The sequence below is a fragment of the Peromyscus californicus genome, unplaced genomic scaffold, assembly GCF_007827085.1.
Source record: "Peromyscus californicus insignis strain IS unplaced genomic scaffold, ASM782708v3 Scaffold_4__1_contigs__length_199733344, whole genome shotgun sequence".
NCBI classification, from domain to species: Eukaryota; Metazoa; Chordata; class Mammalia; order Rodentia; family Cricetidae; genus Peromyscus; species Peromyscus californicus.
The window spans coordinates 136,032,761-136,049,314 of NW_026294562.1; the positions used below are offsets into that span (position 1 = coordinate 136,032,761).

At 49.1% G+C, this 16,554-nt stretch overlaps 1 protein-coding gene across 2 annotated transcripts in view; it reads right to left on the reverse strand.

Annotated features, from left to right (window-relative positions):
• Nucleotides 1–16,554, reverse strand: part of Pcsk6 (proprotein convertase subtilisin/kexin type 6) — a 191,240-nt gene that overhangs the window by 53,754 nt on the left and 120,932 nt on the right. For both annotated transcript variants that reach the window (XM_052760528.1, XM_052760527.1), the window contains exons 12-13: nucleotides 14,706–14,894; nucleotides 11,957–12,093 (exon numbers count right to left, since the gene is read on the reverse strand). In XM_052760528.1, coding sequence (XP_052616488.1) covers nucleotides 11,957–12,093; nucleotides 14,706–14,894 — 326 coding nt within the window. The remainder of the gene's footprint in view (nucleotides 1–11,956; nucleotides 12,094–14,705; nucleotides 14,895–16,554) is intronic.

Here is a 16,554-nt window from a genome sequence, read left to right on the forward strand (position 1 = left end):
AGCCCATAACTACAGCCTCCTGACTTGGGAGGAAGACAACCTCTCCAACAAATGCTGCAGATAACTGCATACCCACGTGTACAGGAATGGAACTAGATCACTATCTCTTACCCTGTATAAAAATCAGTTCACGATGGAGGGAAGGCCTCAAGATAAAACCGGGAACTCCACGGCAGTTGGAAGGAAATGGAAACCACTTCACGACAGAACAGAAGCAAAGGCTTTTCTGAAAAGGACTCCAATGGTTCAGAAAACCCAGAACTGACAAGTGGGACTGTATAAACATTAAAAGCTCTGTACAGCAAAAGGAGCCATTGATTACACCATGGAAATTCTCAAATAAACGCAAAGCGGGAGACAATGTACAATAGGCACCCACACCCCTATACCATGGCCACAGCAACTGTCTGCATTGTGTGAAGTCTGCTTTGATCATTGGTTTCCTGCCTTTCCATGCTATGACCCCTGGTATATTTTGTTTAAAAAATCCTAGACAGGAATACTTCACTTTTGAATATTTAGGATATGCACTCCAGCAATAAAAATATTTATTATTTATTTTTGTGGTTTGGGGGACCAAACCTAGTACCTAGGGCTTCATATATGCTAGGCAAATGTCCTATCACTGAGATGTATCCTAAGCTTTTTTTTTTTTTTTTTTTTCAATTGACTGGATAGGCTGTGAACTTGGCCTGGAGTCCAAGCAGGCCTTGAACTTGTGATTCTCCTGCCTCAGACCCCTCAGTAGCTGGGATTATAAGCTTGTGCACCTATGACTTCTTAACATCATCTGATTCCACACTGATTTTAACAGTGAGGTCAAATATGCAAGTACCCAGTGAAAAGATACACATATGAATTATCATCCTAATCTCCTCTTGTTCTTTTATAGGTTGGTGGAAATAATGCTGCTGTGGGGCACATGGAAAACAGCATTGTGTGTGTGTGTGTGTGTGTGTGTGTGTGTGTGTGTGTGTGTGTGTGTGTGTGTGTGTGTGTGTGTGTTGGAGCTCTATTGGAAACAGGAAATAAGAGAGAAAAGAGAAATCTTAGCCAGAAAGAGTGAATTGCCAGCATTCAAGAGAATGACAGAATTTTTTAAAAAACATCTTCAATTGTTTCTGTCTATTTATTACAGTGTGAATACAAAGTTTTAGGCTAAGAAAGTCATGGGATGAGATACATGGGTCCAATTATAGAGAGGCATTGGAAGGCATGCTTCATCACCTGCTCCTCCTGAACGCTGATGCTCACAGCTCCGAGGGCAAGGGCAATACTAGGAGGTGCTCAACTCTGATTGGTCACAAGCAAGGGAAATACTAGGAGGTGCTCAACTCTGATTGGTTACAAGCAAGGGAAATACTAGGAGGTGCTCAACTCTGATTGGTTACAAGCAAGGGAAATACTAGGAGGTGCTCAACTCTGATTGGTTACAAGCAAGGGCTGAAGTTATCAGTATAGTGGGAGTTTTGCACAGAGCCACACGCCTGCCAGGCACTGAGCTGGAGCCTTTACACGGGAGAGAACATGGAGGCAAAGAATGAGGGTGCCTGCCTCTGCCCCGTACCTATCCCTGGAATGCAGTAGGTTCGTAGTCAGGGTGTGTGCTGAACACATGAGAGACGCACCAAGCCAAGACCAGTCTCTGCGTAGGAAGACCCACATTTCACCTGCACCGGGAGCTCTGGAGTCCCAGGTTATTAGCCACAGGGTGCTGAATGGGACATGCACCTGGACAGGCAGTCCGGCCTGACATTAAGTAGATGCGGGGGCTCTACTGTGTGACCTAAGTGTGACTTCCACTTGGGGCTCTGAAGAGAGAAGGCTGGGACAGGAGAGCACTTCCTTTCAGTGGCAGCCTGGGCCGCCACCTCTTGTGTAGCACCAGCTTACAGGAGATGCCCAGTGTCAAGGCTGGAGAGCTCATGAAACTGGAGGCAGGAGGATCCAGTCACAGGTTTTCACATCCTGGAGGATAAAGCATGGACTTCTCAGAGAGCCGAAGCCTCCCTACCGTTGGTACCTGACCAGTGTGATCATTTGTGACCATTCTGGAGAGAGACAGTTGAAAATGAAGCCAGATGCACTGAGATGTTGGTGCACGAGGGGCAGCTCACCCTGCTTGGGCTGCACTACCGCAGCTCCTGGTCTCTGGCCTCTCTGGGCGGGCTCTGTATGGAAGCAAGGCCTCCACTTGTAGAAGCCCCACCCCGGGGTTGTGGTCCTAGAGTCCTCAGATCCAGCACTGAGTCCAGTAAAGGCACGCTGAGTGAAGAATGAAGCTAGGGTACACTGGAATGCAGCTGGCACGGGCTTCCATCCTGAGACTGCCTCCTACGGGACAGTCCTCCTGGGAGAGGCCACGCCCCTTCCCTGTCGTGTGAACTGAAGTGGAAGTGGATGGCTCATCTCCACTCAGATTTAGAATACAGTTTTAAAACTAACTACATAAGCCAAGCAAGTTCAGTATGACAGGAGGTGAGCAGGCCAGCAAGTGTGATTCAGATGGCTTAATGACTTAATAAATCCCAGTTCCTATCTGAGATTTTTCAAGCACGTTTTGCCCAGCAGATCATTAAGGCTGAGCTCTTTTTTTTTTCACATTTCCTTCTCTCCCTTCCTCCTTTTTCCCTTCTTTCTTCATTATGTTGCAGAGACTTGGACCCTAGAGAAAGACTGAAGTGAACACAGACAGGAGACACCTTGCCCTCAAAGCAGGCTCTCAGGGTTCCAGTAAAGAACTGAGTGGTTTCTTCCTGGGTTTGCTGAATCACATGCCCTGAGGCCAGCAGCCAGGGGAGACCTCAACTCAAAAGCCACCCCACCAAGGAGAGAAAGATCTTCCATTTGGGACCAATTCACACTCCACCAAGGCAGCAGACCATGGCAAATCAAAAGGCTATATACAGGCTTTGATTCTCCTGGGCTCAAAAGGCTAGAATCACAGTGTCACCTTCTCAGGCTGAGGTCATAGCAGATACCATCACAGTGACCTGAATTTTCCAGCACTGTTTCCTTACACAGCTCACCAGATGTGAGAAGGTACCTCCCTCTCTGTCCTGACTTCACAATGATGCACCCACACTAACATCTTATGTGTGAAGTGTTGGGAGTCCAGGAATGAGCCACCACATTGTGTGTTTGGCAAGCCTTAAAGTGGGCCCTTCCTTGTTCCTTCAGCCAGAAGTCACTGCTTGTTCTGCTAAATTCTGAGGCCCTCCTCTGGCTCTGGGGTGGCCCTTGGGGCCTTACATGTGGTATTACTCAAAACTGAAACCATCCTGATTAGCCTGCTCGTCAGAGGCAGGGATGGCATGTCAGGGTCCTTGAACATCCGTGGGGCATCTGATAAGTAAGGGAACTGCCTCAGTCAATCATGGGATGAAGACTAAATCACAAACAGCAGACACAGAACGTCCTGATTGGGCAGCTGAAGGGGACTTATCCTAGATGAACATCAGATTGTGTTTGGTGCCCATGCTAGCCGGAGTGTCACCTTGCCTTCCCTGGAGTCCCTCTGTCCCGGTGTTGGCCTCTGTTCATCATTTGACTCAACATGCACCTTGGGAGGCTATAGCACCCAGGTCAGAGGCTCATCCTTGAGCAGGCGAGTGAGGCAAGGCCAGTGGGGTATCAGGGAGGCTCAGCTCCCATTGCAACCAATGGGCTCCTTCTGTGGAGGGATGAGGAGAGACTAGAGGCTGACTACAGCTGCATGGAGGGCTGTCAGGTGTCAGGGATGACTGAGTGGGTGACTCAGAGAAGGGCATGCCCTACCCAGAAGAAGTGCTCGTGGGCCTCAGCCAGGTCGGACACTTGCCAGCCCTTGCCTTCTCTGGCAAAGATCCACGTAGAGGAGTGGCTGGGAAAAATCTGTGCAGAGCAGATTTTCTGCTCAACCCAGAAGCTGCTACAGGGACATTCAGGCTCTCTGTGACAACTGATGCGTTCTAGTAAGTCACAGGAGGTCAGTGTCAGAAGAACTCATGAGTTTTTATTCAGCTCCCAGGCAATCTACATACAAAAGCCCAGATGCTAAACATGCTTAAGCTTTGAGACTGACTCATTTCAAGACGTAACTGGGGGCCATTCGTGGGGGCTGTTTTGCACCCCAATGACCGCATGTTCTCTGTGACTTGCAGGACATCTGGCCACGTGGTGACTGTGGACAGTTCTAACGGTACTGATGAATTTCCCAGCGTCTATGGTGTGCCTATCATGAACCAGCATGAGGGACAGGGACACAGCAGGGGTCAGAATGCAGGAGCATTGACAAGAAAGCGAGAGACGGTTGGTCCCGCAAGCAGGATTCAGGCAGTTGATGAGCGGCATCTGGCTGGGCAGGAACACGGACAGGTGTACAGGGCATGTCACCGTGACTCGTGTACCCGTGTACCATCAAAACACGGAAGCCCACTCAGCACACCGGCACAGACAGGTTCAAAGCATGTTCATGGTCGTCACGCAAACAGCAGATCCCGCACTATCCATAAACCCTAGAGAGCTGACGTCCTTTACAGGGAATGCACGACCTCCAGCCTGCCCTGCACTCCAGGTCTAAATCTCTGCCTGGACTTATCATAGGTGTCTGCAACTTGACCCTCCCCAAAGGAGTTCCTGATCTCTTCCTCCGGGATGTTCCAGCTTTAGGAAAGGACAACTCCACTCTTCTGTGCAGGACATGACTGGAACCATTGGTCCACTTTTCCCCTCTCAGAGCCTGCTAAGCATCCAATCTGTCGCTCTGCCGGCCTCCGCCGCTGCAGCTGGGTTGAGGTTACTGTCATCTCTTACTGAAATGACCTCCTCACTGTCTTTGTCTCTCTCTCCCATCTCCATTTCAGTCTACTTGAACTGAGCTGACTGTCAGCCTACTAACGGAGAAGTTCAGACCTGTGCTCTTAAGATTGACAATGACGTGTGGCTTCCCACGAAGGCCTGGAATGACCTACAGTACAGACTGGCTCCGTGTCCCCTTGGCGAGTGACAATGTCATATTCTGTACCTTTGCCGCCTCTCTGTTGTGTGTGAACGCCCTGACAAATGCTTCAAGACCTCTGCCCCTGACAATACCTTTGCCTGTCATATTCTTTCCCTAGACTGCGCAGCTCACTCCCTCCTCTTCTTCAACTGAGTCAAACATCTCTTTCAGGAGGCATTCCCTAGCTACCCTGCCCTGCCCTGAACCTCTCACGCATTGCTGGCGGTGGTGTGTGACACGGTACAGTCAATGAAGTGAACAGTCTGGCTATTCCTTGACATGTTACAGAGTTACATACGATTCATCAGTTCAGCTTCCAGGTTTGCAACAATGAGAAATGAAAACATCCATCCACACACAAAACCTGTCCCCGAGTGCTCGTGCAAGCACTAGTCACAATGCCTAAAGCCACCTCCCACCATCTATTTGTCTCCTCTCTGTTTCCCGCTATCAAATGGACAGCAGCCTCCTGCTTGGGGATCTTGCTCAACGGCTTGGTGCCCCCAGGAAATGAGCTCAGGCCTGATCTGCTCACCACTCCCTCCTAGTCCGCGTGCAGGGAGTGTGTGGTGAACAAAGGCTGAGTTCTTGGAGGGGGCCTGGGTTCTTTCAAGAAATTGATGAATTCCACTCAGTAATGCTCTGAGACTGTTGCATACCTATCCAACCGCCCTAGCATTTTGATCAATGTTTCGTCACTCCGGCTTTCTTCTAGCAATTTGAAAGGGCAGCATCAGCTTTTGCAATTTGGGCAATCTGTATATTATATGAAGATATTTGATTTTGTATGCATCTGTCAGGGCTAAAAAAAAATCAAATGTGATCTATTGGTTGGTGTGTATAAGAATCTGAGCAAATTTTTATTCCTCCTTATTTTTGTTCTCAACCTGTTTTTATAGAACACTGATGGGGTCATGATGAGACCTCTGCAAGAGGCCATGTCTGAGCTACAGCTAGGGGTGGTTCTGAGTAGAGTGGGCTGAACAAGTCACAGCAGATGTAAAAGCCCTGTGGTAGGCTGGACTAATCATGTTCAGGGGTCAGGAAAGAGGTCAGAGGAAACAGGAAGGGCTGGGAAGGACTTCCAGGTTTTCCCGGCTACCTAAGAGATTGGGGTTTGCTCTGAGAGCTGTGGACGACCAAGAAGGGGTCAGCAGGAGTGTGGTCATCTGTGAGGGGTCGGTGGCTTCTGTGTAAGTGGCTACATGCGGGGCAGGAAGCCCAAGGGAGGTAAGTGTGCAGAAACTGGGTGGGAAGAAGACTGATGCTTGTAGAGCAGTGGTTCTCAATGCTGAGGCACTTTAACACGGTCAGTCCCTGCAGCTGGGTTGGGGTTACTGTTATGGTCCAGAAAATCATTTTGCTGCTGCTTCATAGCTGTAACTTTGCTACTGTTATGAAGTGTAATGTAACTGTGTTTCCCAAGGGTCTTAGGTGACTCCTCTGAAAGGGTTGTTCGACCCCCAATGGGGTTGAGACTCACAGGTTGAGAACCACTGTTGGAGAGGCAGATGAGGAAGGAGGAGAGAGAAAAAGCAAAGGTTAACTCGCGTTTGGGCAGAATAAGCAGGCTGATAGAGAAGCTGCTTATGCTATGGGGGATACAAGGAACAGTTGCTTAGGAGTCCTGTCTGAGATGCTTGGAGCACAGAGCCTGGTAGAGTCCAGGTGCAGAGCTCAGGAGGCTACTGCAGGGCCTGGGATGAGGAGGGGCAGGGAGAGTCAGGCTTGGGTACCACCATCTGGTACTGAGGTGAGCGGCACTGGATGAGGTTCCTGGGCAGAACTGGCCATCAGGGAACACGGTAGCATGCTGGGGGATGTGAAGGAGAGGAAGCATCAGAGAGACTCCTAGGAGTTGGTCTGAAACATGAGGCTTCTCTGCTGCCATGCAGGATGAGCACTTCCAGACAAAAGCCCAGCCACGCTCCTCAGCATCCTGCTTCTATCGACAGACTTTATCCTATAGCTTGATCTGGTGGACATCATCATCCCATTTTGTCTTTCTTTTCTCTATGTGTGTGTGGTATGTGCACATGTTCACGTGGGTGCATGCGTGTGTGTTCAAAAGCCAGGGTTTGATGGTGGGTGTCTTTCCTGATTGCTCTGTTTTTTTGAGATAGGGCCACTCGCTGAACCTAGAGCTCACCAATTCAGCAAGGATGGCTGGCCAGCAGGGGTCTTCCTGTCCCAGTGCCCGGTCACTGGGATCACAGACATGTGTCACGGTGCTCGGCTTCGATGTGGGTGCTAGGCTTCCTCATGCTTGCCCGGCTGGCACTTGGCTAACTGAGCTGTCTCCCCAGTCCCTGGGATCCCATTTTCTAAATGAGGAGATTGAAGTCCAGGAAGGCTAGTGCTTTACCCAAGGTGATAGGCTTCAGCAGGAGTTTGGCTTCCAAAACCAGGGTTTTAACCACTGTACCATGGGACCTCTGCAGAGGGTGGTTTTTATGTCCAATTGACACAAACCTAGACATATCTGGGAAGAGAAGCCTCAGTTAAGAAAATGTCTCCATCAGATCACCTGTAGGTACACCTTTAGGGCATTTTCTTGATTAATGATTGATGTGGGAGGGACTAGCTCACTGTGGGTGGTGCCATCCCCGGGCAGGTGGTCCTGGGTTGTATAAGAGAGCAGGCTGAGCAGGCCATGAGTAGCAAGCCAGTAAGCAGCATTTCTCCATGGCCTCCACTTCAGTTCCTGCTTTCGGTCCCTGGCCCGACTTCCCTAAGTGACGAAGTATGATCTAAAAGTCTAAGACGAAATAAACCCTTTCTTCCTCATGCTTTTGATGGTTTTTTATCACAGCAATAGAAACCCAACTAAGACAGGAGCCATCCTGTTAAAGAGGCTCAGACTCATTTTGAAAAGCCAACAAGGACAGAGCCAGGAACACTAGCTTAGGAAGCAGTACCACAGGGGTCAGCCTTAGGCCTGACCTGGACAGGGCAGGGATCACTGTATTCTGCTCATGACACAGAGCAATGACTGTGGCCCAGAGAGGTGAAGAGACATGCTGTTAGCCTCCATGTGTTTCTGCTCACAGAGCCAGCCTCACAAGCAAGCAGGCCGATGGGCCAGCAGGCCGGTGGGCTGGTACAGGGACAGGAACTCTGAGGTACCGAGGGTGGTGTGTGCTTGACCAGGTGGCTGGCACAGAAAAGCAACCTCAGATTTTAATGCTAGGCCCATAAGCTTTGGGGATTATAAAAGAAACAATTTAAGAGCCTCTGCTATGAAAATGGGAAAAGTCATTAAGATTTTATGCCTTCATATTTTTAGAATTTATCAATATTTTCTTATAATAGTTACCTTAAAGTCAGAAAGTGAATTTGAGAATATTCTTACAGATGACTTGTTCATTTAAAGTAAACCTTTTGGATAAAGCAAACCACTGCCTCCACTCCCATAAAACAGCAATACAACGCCCTTGAAGCTCTAAATTTATAAGAATCGAAGTGAATTGAGGCAAGAGGATATTAGACATTTCTAGGGGGAATGTCTGGCTGAGGAAGGTGTGTGTCTTCATGGAAAAGAGAAAGGAACAGCAGCAATGAAAGAAAACCTCAGGGAAATGTTCCCCACAGCACTGAGACTCCAGTCTCGTCCATGCATCTAACTATGAATCCACAGAGAACTGCGGGACAAAGTTAACTGGCCTCTGCGAGTGACTGCAGGATGGGATGGTTACCCCAGCTTTTTGACTTGCTCTAACTCCATCACCCACATCAGTGCCTGGCCCTGAGTAGTTGCTCAATAGATATTTGTTAAATAGATTATTAATTAGGAGGAATTACAGAAAGGTGTAAAAATTATCAGAGATACAAACCATCCAAAACAAAAAACTATGAAAAAACATTCTAGGGGCTGGAAAGATGGCTCAGTAATGAAAAGCATTTGCTGCTTTTTCAAAGAGCTGGAGCTCAGCTCCCAGCACCCATGTCGGGTGCTTACAGCTGACTGCAACTCCAGCTCCAGAGGAGCCAACACGCTTCTGGCCTGAACACACATGGCAGACACTCACAGGGACAGAAACACACATGTATACATAAAAGTAAATCTTAACCAAAAAGGAAAACTAGGTCTGGAGAGAGCGTTCAGCGGTTAAGATCATTGGCTGTTCTTCCGGAGGACCTGGATTCAATTCCTATCATCCACACAGTGGCTCACAACCACCTGCAACTCCAGTTCCAGGGGATCTGATGCCTTCTTCTGGCCTCCACAGGCACCAGGCATGCAAGTGTGGCATAAGCATTCATGCAGGTAAAACACCCATACACATAGAATAAATTTTTAAATTAAAAAAAGAAAAACCATTTCACTTAGAACAGCACCCAAAAGAACAAAATACTTAGCAATTGTTAGTACAAGGCCTGCAAACTAAAAGCAAAACATTGCTGACTGGTGAAATAAAGTGCATAAAAGGGAAAGTACCCATGTCGAGACAGGGTTTCTCTGTATATCCCTGATTGTCCTGGAACTTCCTCTATAGACCAGGCTGACCTGGAACTCAGAGACCCACCTGCCTCTGCCTCCCGAGTGCTGGGATTAAAGGAGTGTGCCACTACCGCTCGGTGAGAGTTACTATTAAGATGGCTACATGCCCCCAAATGAATTAACTGCTATGAAAGCTAAAAGTAAATAAATAAATCCACAGGGTCATCCTAAAAACCATATAAATTTACAAGTGATTCAAAACATCCAAAACAAATTTGAAAAATACCGAAGTTGGAAGATCTTGAATTTATAAAGCAGTGCAATGCAACAGAATTGAGAGTCTAGAATAAATCCTTGTAGCCATCACCAGTGGATTTTGACAGTAGTGCCTGGATCAAAGGATGGAGAGAGAAGACTCCTTTTAATAAATGGTACTTAGAAAATGGATACCCTTGGGCAAAAGGATGATCTGGCTTCTCGCCTCAAAACACATGCATTAGTATCTTACTAATTTTTTGTTTTTGTTTTTGTTTGTTTTTTTGAGACAGGGTTTCTCTGTGTAGTTTTGGTGCCTGTCCTGGATCTCGCTCTGTAGACCAGGCTGGCCTCGAACTCACAGAGATCCGCCTGGCTCTACCTCCTGAGTGCTGGGATTAAAGGCGCGCGCCACCGCTGCCCAGCTTATCTTACTAGTTTTTATTGCTGTTTTCAGACACCATGCACGACCAAGGCAACTTATAAAAGAAAGTGTTTAATTGGGGGGCCTGGGGTCTTAGAAGGTTAGAGCATCATGATGGGGAGCACGGTGGCAGGGTGGCAGACATGGCATTGGAACAGTAGCTGAGCGCTCACATCTTGATCCACAAGCATGAGACAGAGTGAAAGTTAACTGGTAATGGCATGGGCTTTTGAAACCTCAAAGGCCACCCCCCATTCCCCCCCCCCCCGTGACACACCTCCCCCAACGAGGGCACACCTCCTGATCCTTCCCAAATCCAAGTGTTCAAACATATGAGTGCATAGGGAACATTCTCATTCAAACCATCACAATTAGCTAAAATGGATCCAATACCTACATTAAAGAGCCCAAACCACAAAATCCTTACAGGGAGCGTAAGAATAAGTCTCTGTGACATTGGATTAGTGTGCTGGTTTCAACCTGACACAAAGTAGAGCTACCCAGGAAGAGGGAACTTCAACTGAGTAATAGCCTCTCATCAGACTGGCCTGTGGGCATGATGTGGAGAATTTTCTTGATTGTTAGTTGACAGGCAGGTCCAGCTCACGATAGGCTGCCCCATCCTTAGGGAAGTGGGCCTGAGCTATATGAGAAAGGGAACGAGCCAGTAAGCAGCACTCCTCCAGGGCTTTCTGCTTCAGTTTCTGCGTCTAGGTTCCTGCCTCGAGTTCCTGCCCTGGCTTCCCTGGATGATGGACTCGGACCAAATAAACCCTTTCCTCCTCCGAGCTGCTTTTGATCATGCGTGGTGTTTTATCACAGCAACAGGAAGCAAACTATGACAGTTAGCCAATTATATACAGATGATACCAAAGAACAAACTAGAGAAACAAGCTAACTGGGCTTCATGACCAAGTTCTGTACGTGAAAGGATCCCGTCACTCAAGTGAACACAACCCACGGGATGAGAAAAGTATTTTTAAATCATCTAGGCGATAAAAGTTCCTACAATGCAACAACGCAAAAGCAAGGAACCCAGTTTTACAAATAGTTAAAGGTTAAAGGACTTGAACAAACATCTCCCCAAAGAGTATACACAAAGGAACAACAAGACCATGAAAAGACATTTGAGTTCCTTAGTCATCGGGGAATTGCAAATCAAAACCGCAGACACTACTTCACACCCACAAGGAGGGTTATTAGCACAAATAATAGCAAGTGCTAGGGAGGATGTGGGAAGGTCCTGCCTCCCTGATACTGGCGAACACAAAACGGTGCAGAGCGAGACCCAGCAATTCCACACCAAGGTTTAAAACTGGGAGAAATGAAAACCCACGTCCACAAACACACACGAATGTTCCTGCAAGCCCAATTCAGAATGGCTAGATGGTGGACATAATCCGTGTTTCCATCAGCCAATGACTGGCCAACAATGAACGGCATGTTCGCTGTCCAAAGGAATATTATTTGGTCACGAAAGCAATGAAGTCTGACATATGCTCTGCCATGGCCTTGAAAATAGTGCTGAATGAAAGAACCCACATATTGTATGCCTTCATTTACAGGAAATGTCCAAATAGAAAAATTCAGAGACAAGAAGTCAACTGGAGGTAGGCAGCGGTTAGAGCAGAGGAAGGGACTGTAAGGTACAGCATCTGCCTCTGAGGGGGTGAGGTGTTCCGGAATAAAATGGGATGGATGTGCAACGAAGATTGTGAATATACAGAAGTTACTGGATTGAAAATGATTATGATGGTGAATTTTATCCCCATAAGACAAAGACTGACCAGCAGCACTGACATTAAATAAAGGGTCGACATGTAAAAGAGGTTATGACAGGCTGAGAGTCACTGACCTTGTTTCTCTGGGTTGCGGACCTGGGACGGTATATCCTGAATTTCCAAAGTCCATTCCCCTTCAGCTTTTTCTCCCCAGCAGTGGACGGTCATGAATTCCCAGTTGGTGAAGCCCTCATTGGAAAAATCCAGCAATCTGCAGTAGGAAATGCCACGTTAGAAAGTGAAGACTGTGTCTGGGGAGCCAGGCAGAGGGGGCCAGCTCAGGCAGGACTTGACCCACCCACCTGGGGGGAGGGGAAGGTTCTCTCCTTCTACCAGGAGGGTTCTGGGGAATCGAGTTCAGGTGGGTTGTAGGCAAGAGCCCTTAGCCACTGGCCCATCTGGCTGGCTCTGTTTTCTGAGTCTTACGGCTGAGGCCCCCCTCAATCATCTCACAGGACCTCCCCAACATTTGGTGAAGCAGGACCGTCTCCAGTGCCCAACAACAGACAGGGACTGGTCCGTGTGTCCCCCTGGGAGAGGCCTGGGGAGGAGCAAGAGAAGGCTTTCTGCATACACTCAGGTGGCGTTGCCCCCACTTTTTGGAGGTTTGATGAGCCTCTCTTTTCCTTCCAGACTAGGTCTTCCCTCAGCTGTCTCCACTAGCCCCCGCACCTTCAGCCTCCATTTTTCATACTTAGTTCAAACAGAAACAGAAGAAACTGTTAACACTAATTTCCTCTTCTTGCAATGTTGTGGGCTTGAACCAAGACCCTAGGCATGCTAGGCAAGCAGTCTACCACTGAGCCACATGCCCAGCCCTCTTAAATTAGGCATTTTTTATTTGGGGATAAGAATTTGCATGCACGACTGGACTCTTTACTGTTCACCAGAAGTTCAAATATGGACGTTCTATATTCTGTTCTGGCTCGGGGGTGCTCCTTGAACACTGGAAACGACTTGATGCCGTTCAAGGGACCATTCTTTGCAGGGGGAACAGTGCTAAGAGACCGCCAAGGTCAAGGTTGACTTTCATACAAAGCCTCGTGGAACCTGACACACCGGGCCTAAGACAAGGACAAACTGTCTTGTTGACGCCAAGGCCCTTAGGAATGCCAACTTTCAATGTAAAAAACCGGCAAGCTGAAACGGCTGCCGAGTCCGGTAAGACGTGAAGTAAGGCGGAGGGTAACGGATCCCCAAACCACAATCTTGATATCAGGCACAGACTCTTGGCAAAGCACCAGATTCCCAAGACTGCCAGGTGGCCTCGGGGTGGTGCTTTCAAGAGCTTGCAGGCACTCCTAGCAACTGGGGAGTTCCAAACAAACCCACAGGACCTGCTCCAGGCTGCAGGGAGCTCAGACACCTGGACTGATACACAAAGATGAGTGACAGGTCGGAGGGGAAGGAAAACACAGCTGGCAGTGGGCCTGCTGGGTGCTGGAAGGTTCTTACAGGTCAGAGGGGCCGGACTGATTTCAGCAGGACACGAACAGTAGCCAAGCATTTTTGTCCCTGTTATATTTGATTCTTGTAACATTCTTAATGTTTATGGGTGAGTGGAATGGCATATCCAGATAAGGAACAAAGAGAGGTCAAGCTCCTGGCTCCCAGAAGGAGCCTGAGTGGGCTGTGCAGACAGAGGCCGGGGCATAAGTTTACCTCTCCAGGCTCCAAAGCACAAGCCCTGGATCCACTGTACCTCCCCTGACCCCAGCCCTAGCCACTAAGCCTCCCTGTGGCCTTGAATCTCTCAGGCAAGGTTTGCCTTGTGGAGGTCACAAACTCTGATGCTTCCAGATGTGAACACAGCTGGGAGTAGATGGAAGCCAGGCTTCTAGCACAGAGCAGACAGCATGGGGTACCCTGAGGCAGACCGGCCCTCCACTAGGCTCTAGCCAGGCTGTGCTAGAAGAGTGGGTTCAGAGAGGGCAAGCTTCCCAGTTTTCAGCAAATGCTAGAAATACAGATCTTTAGGCAAAAATTTTAAAATTGGATGCAAAGTGCCTTCGAGCTTCAGCTTGCTGGCGGGCACCTTCAAATCATGTGTGCCCCTGACGGTCTCCCCCATGCAGAGGTTGAGCAAGGCTGAGTGTGGCTGAACATGGCTGAGGTGACCTTCAGGAGAGGAGATGCCTCCACTTCTGCTAGGAAAGTGGGAGCTGGTAGGGACTCCCGGAACCCACCCACCTCAGCTGCTCTAGGGTTGACTCCGGTGCACCAAGGAAAGAGCTGATACCAGGCCCGTGGGCTGCAGCTTGCTGCCATCTGTGGGCTGCCGATACTGGAAGCCATGTAGAGGGGTGCAGGAAGCTGAGGAAGCTCCAGCAACCCCAAATCAGAGCTCAAGCCTTTTGCTGGGGGTGTGTAGTGCGGGGAGGTAGGGGTGGGGGCAGCTGTGGAGAAGAGCCTGGGAACCTTCCCTTCACCTCACCAGCTACTCCTAGCCCTCAGGAGCAGCCCAGAACTGGGTGGGGATGCTCCGAGAGAAAAAACAAACCTTGGGGTACCTCAGCTTAAGCGCCACCTGAACAGGATAGTCATGACCTTTAATGCACTTCCAGGAGCCATGGGGACATAACATGAATTTTACCTCACTCACCCCACCCCCAACTCCCACCCCTAGGCAACAACTATCACTTCTTCTTGAAGACTAAGGTTTCACAGGTCTGTTTCCAAGGCCCTGGCCTGCTCTTCAGGGTTGTGGGTCCTGCCTGTGCAGACCCAGGGAGAACCCCCACTTCCCCGTGCAGGGTATCTTGCAGGGATCCAGAGGAATCCAGGACCTTCATGAGGAGCAAATTCTAGAGAGAGTGGCTTTACCTCTTTGCCAAAAGTTGAGACTTGGTTCCAGAGGGAGAAATCAGGTGGATCTGGAGGTCCCCCCGGCGTGGGTGGGAGATCGAGATGCGAACTACAACATGCTCAAGGTAGACCACGCGCTGGTCTGAGTGGTCCGCGCAGGCGTTGGTCAGGGCTGTGGTCCGCAGCACCTGCACTATGGGGATGCTCCTGGGGAGGAAAAACAAACGCAGTGCTGGGTACCCAAGTCTTCGCTTCACACGGGGGGTGTCATGGACTCCAGCATCCCAGTCTGTTCCTCCCCTGCTGTGGCCTCTGGTTCTGGGAGTCCCCAATGGGTCACAGAGGTCTCACTCTGGGTACTCCATTCTGACCACGGCTCAGAAAGCTTTACGGCTCTAGAATTTGTTTATGGGTCTTCACGGACACTTGGGGCCCGTGTATCTGGAGATCTTCCCTCTGGTACCCAGGAGATACCCCTCTTTAAATAGCATGAGGCCAACTCATTTTCTCAAGAGCTTGAAGACTACATGGCTTTATCCTTGGAGACAGCACTATGAATGCTGACCAATCAGCACAAGGCACTGGTCGGAAAGCTCACAAGGATGAAACCATCCATTCAGGGAGAAGTAAGGACGGCACTCAAGGTCACACAGCTACTGAGGCCAAGCTTCAGTCTCTACGGCATGTCTCCTTGGGTGGACCCACCTTCAAGAGACCGAATTTGCTGCAGCTGGTCTGTTCCCAGCCATCCTGCTGGAAGACTGCCAACCCATTGCCCCATGAAGGAAATGAATGATGGCACTTTCACAACCCAAATGGCCCTTCTGTCGCGGGGGATGGAAGATGAGGGCAAGCACATCTCCCGTCACTCAAAAATCATCCCCACTGGTGTTTGGACGTGCCAAACTGCCTGCCAAACACAAACCCTGTGCCTACAGGCTGCTTTGAGGGCTCACATCTCTAAAAGCTTGCCCCCCTCCCACCAATTTGTAAACCAAATAAAGATGGCATTCTTCAGCAGAAACCTGATTACCACCCAACAGCACATCAGTAATTCCCTGCTACATGGCCTGAGCTGTGTTTATTATAGGAAGGCTTTTCCCTCTGTGCAGGGCTTCACTCTAGAGAGGCCTGGAACAAATGTGTGCTTGGAGTCTCTTAGGAATGGTATCTCTGGGCTCTACTGGGCCTGAGTCATAGGAAAACATTCAAAACAGCTAGAAAGGGTGACGTAATGCCCCCGAGACTCCGTAAAAATCTGAAAAACACACTTTGCATGTACCAGAAATCGACTTAGAGGCTGGCTTCTTTCATCGCTTTCTTTAAGTTTTACTGTCTGGGTTTGCTGGTCAGGGGCCCCACCACTGTGGCAGACCCAGAACAAGACAGAAAGTTCCAGAGAGGCCCTGATCTTGTAGGGCTCACATAGTGGGCCCACATACCCTACCAGGTACCTACAGTACCCAGCCTGTGCACTCAAAATGCAAACTGAATGTGTTGGTGACAAGGGGCTCCTTGGCGAAGGTGGGCACACAGGGTCAGCGGTGCCCCTTCAGGGCTTTGAAATGTGATGCCCCAAGACCCAGGAGTGACCGGTGACACTCTTCACCTTCTAACACTTTCCCGAGTAGAATAGCAACATCACAGCAAACAGAGTTCTGACCAGTAACAAAGTACTGATCCCTCCCTCAGCCTATCACTAACTGTTGGAGACAGCAATCACCGCACTCTAGAAATAGACTTGGAACCCTATGGAGGAAGCCTGGATCCCAAGGATAAAGACACAAGATTTAAGTGAACAGGAGTATGGTGAAGAAAAGCCTAACTAAACACCGGTCACCTGGCCATGCCTCACAGCTGCAGTTTG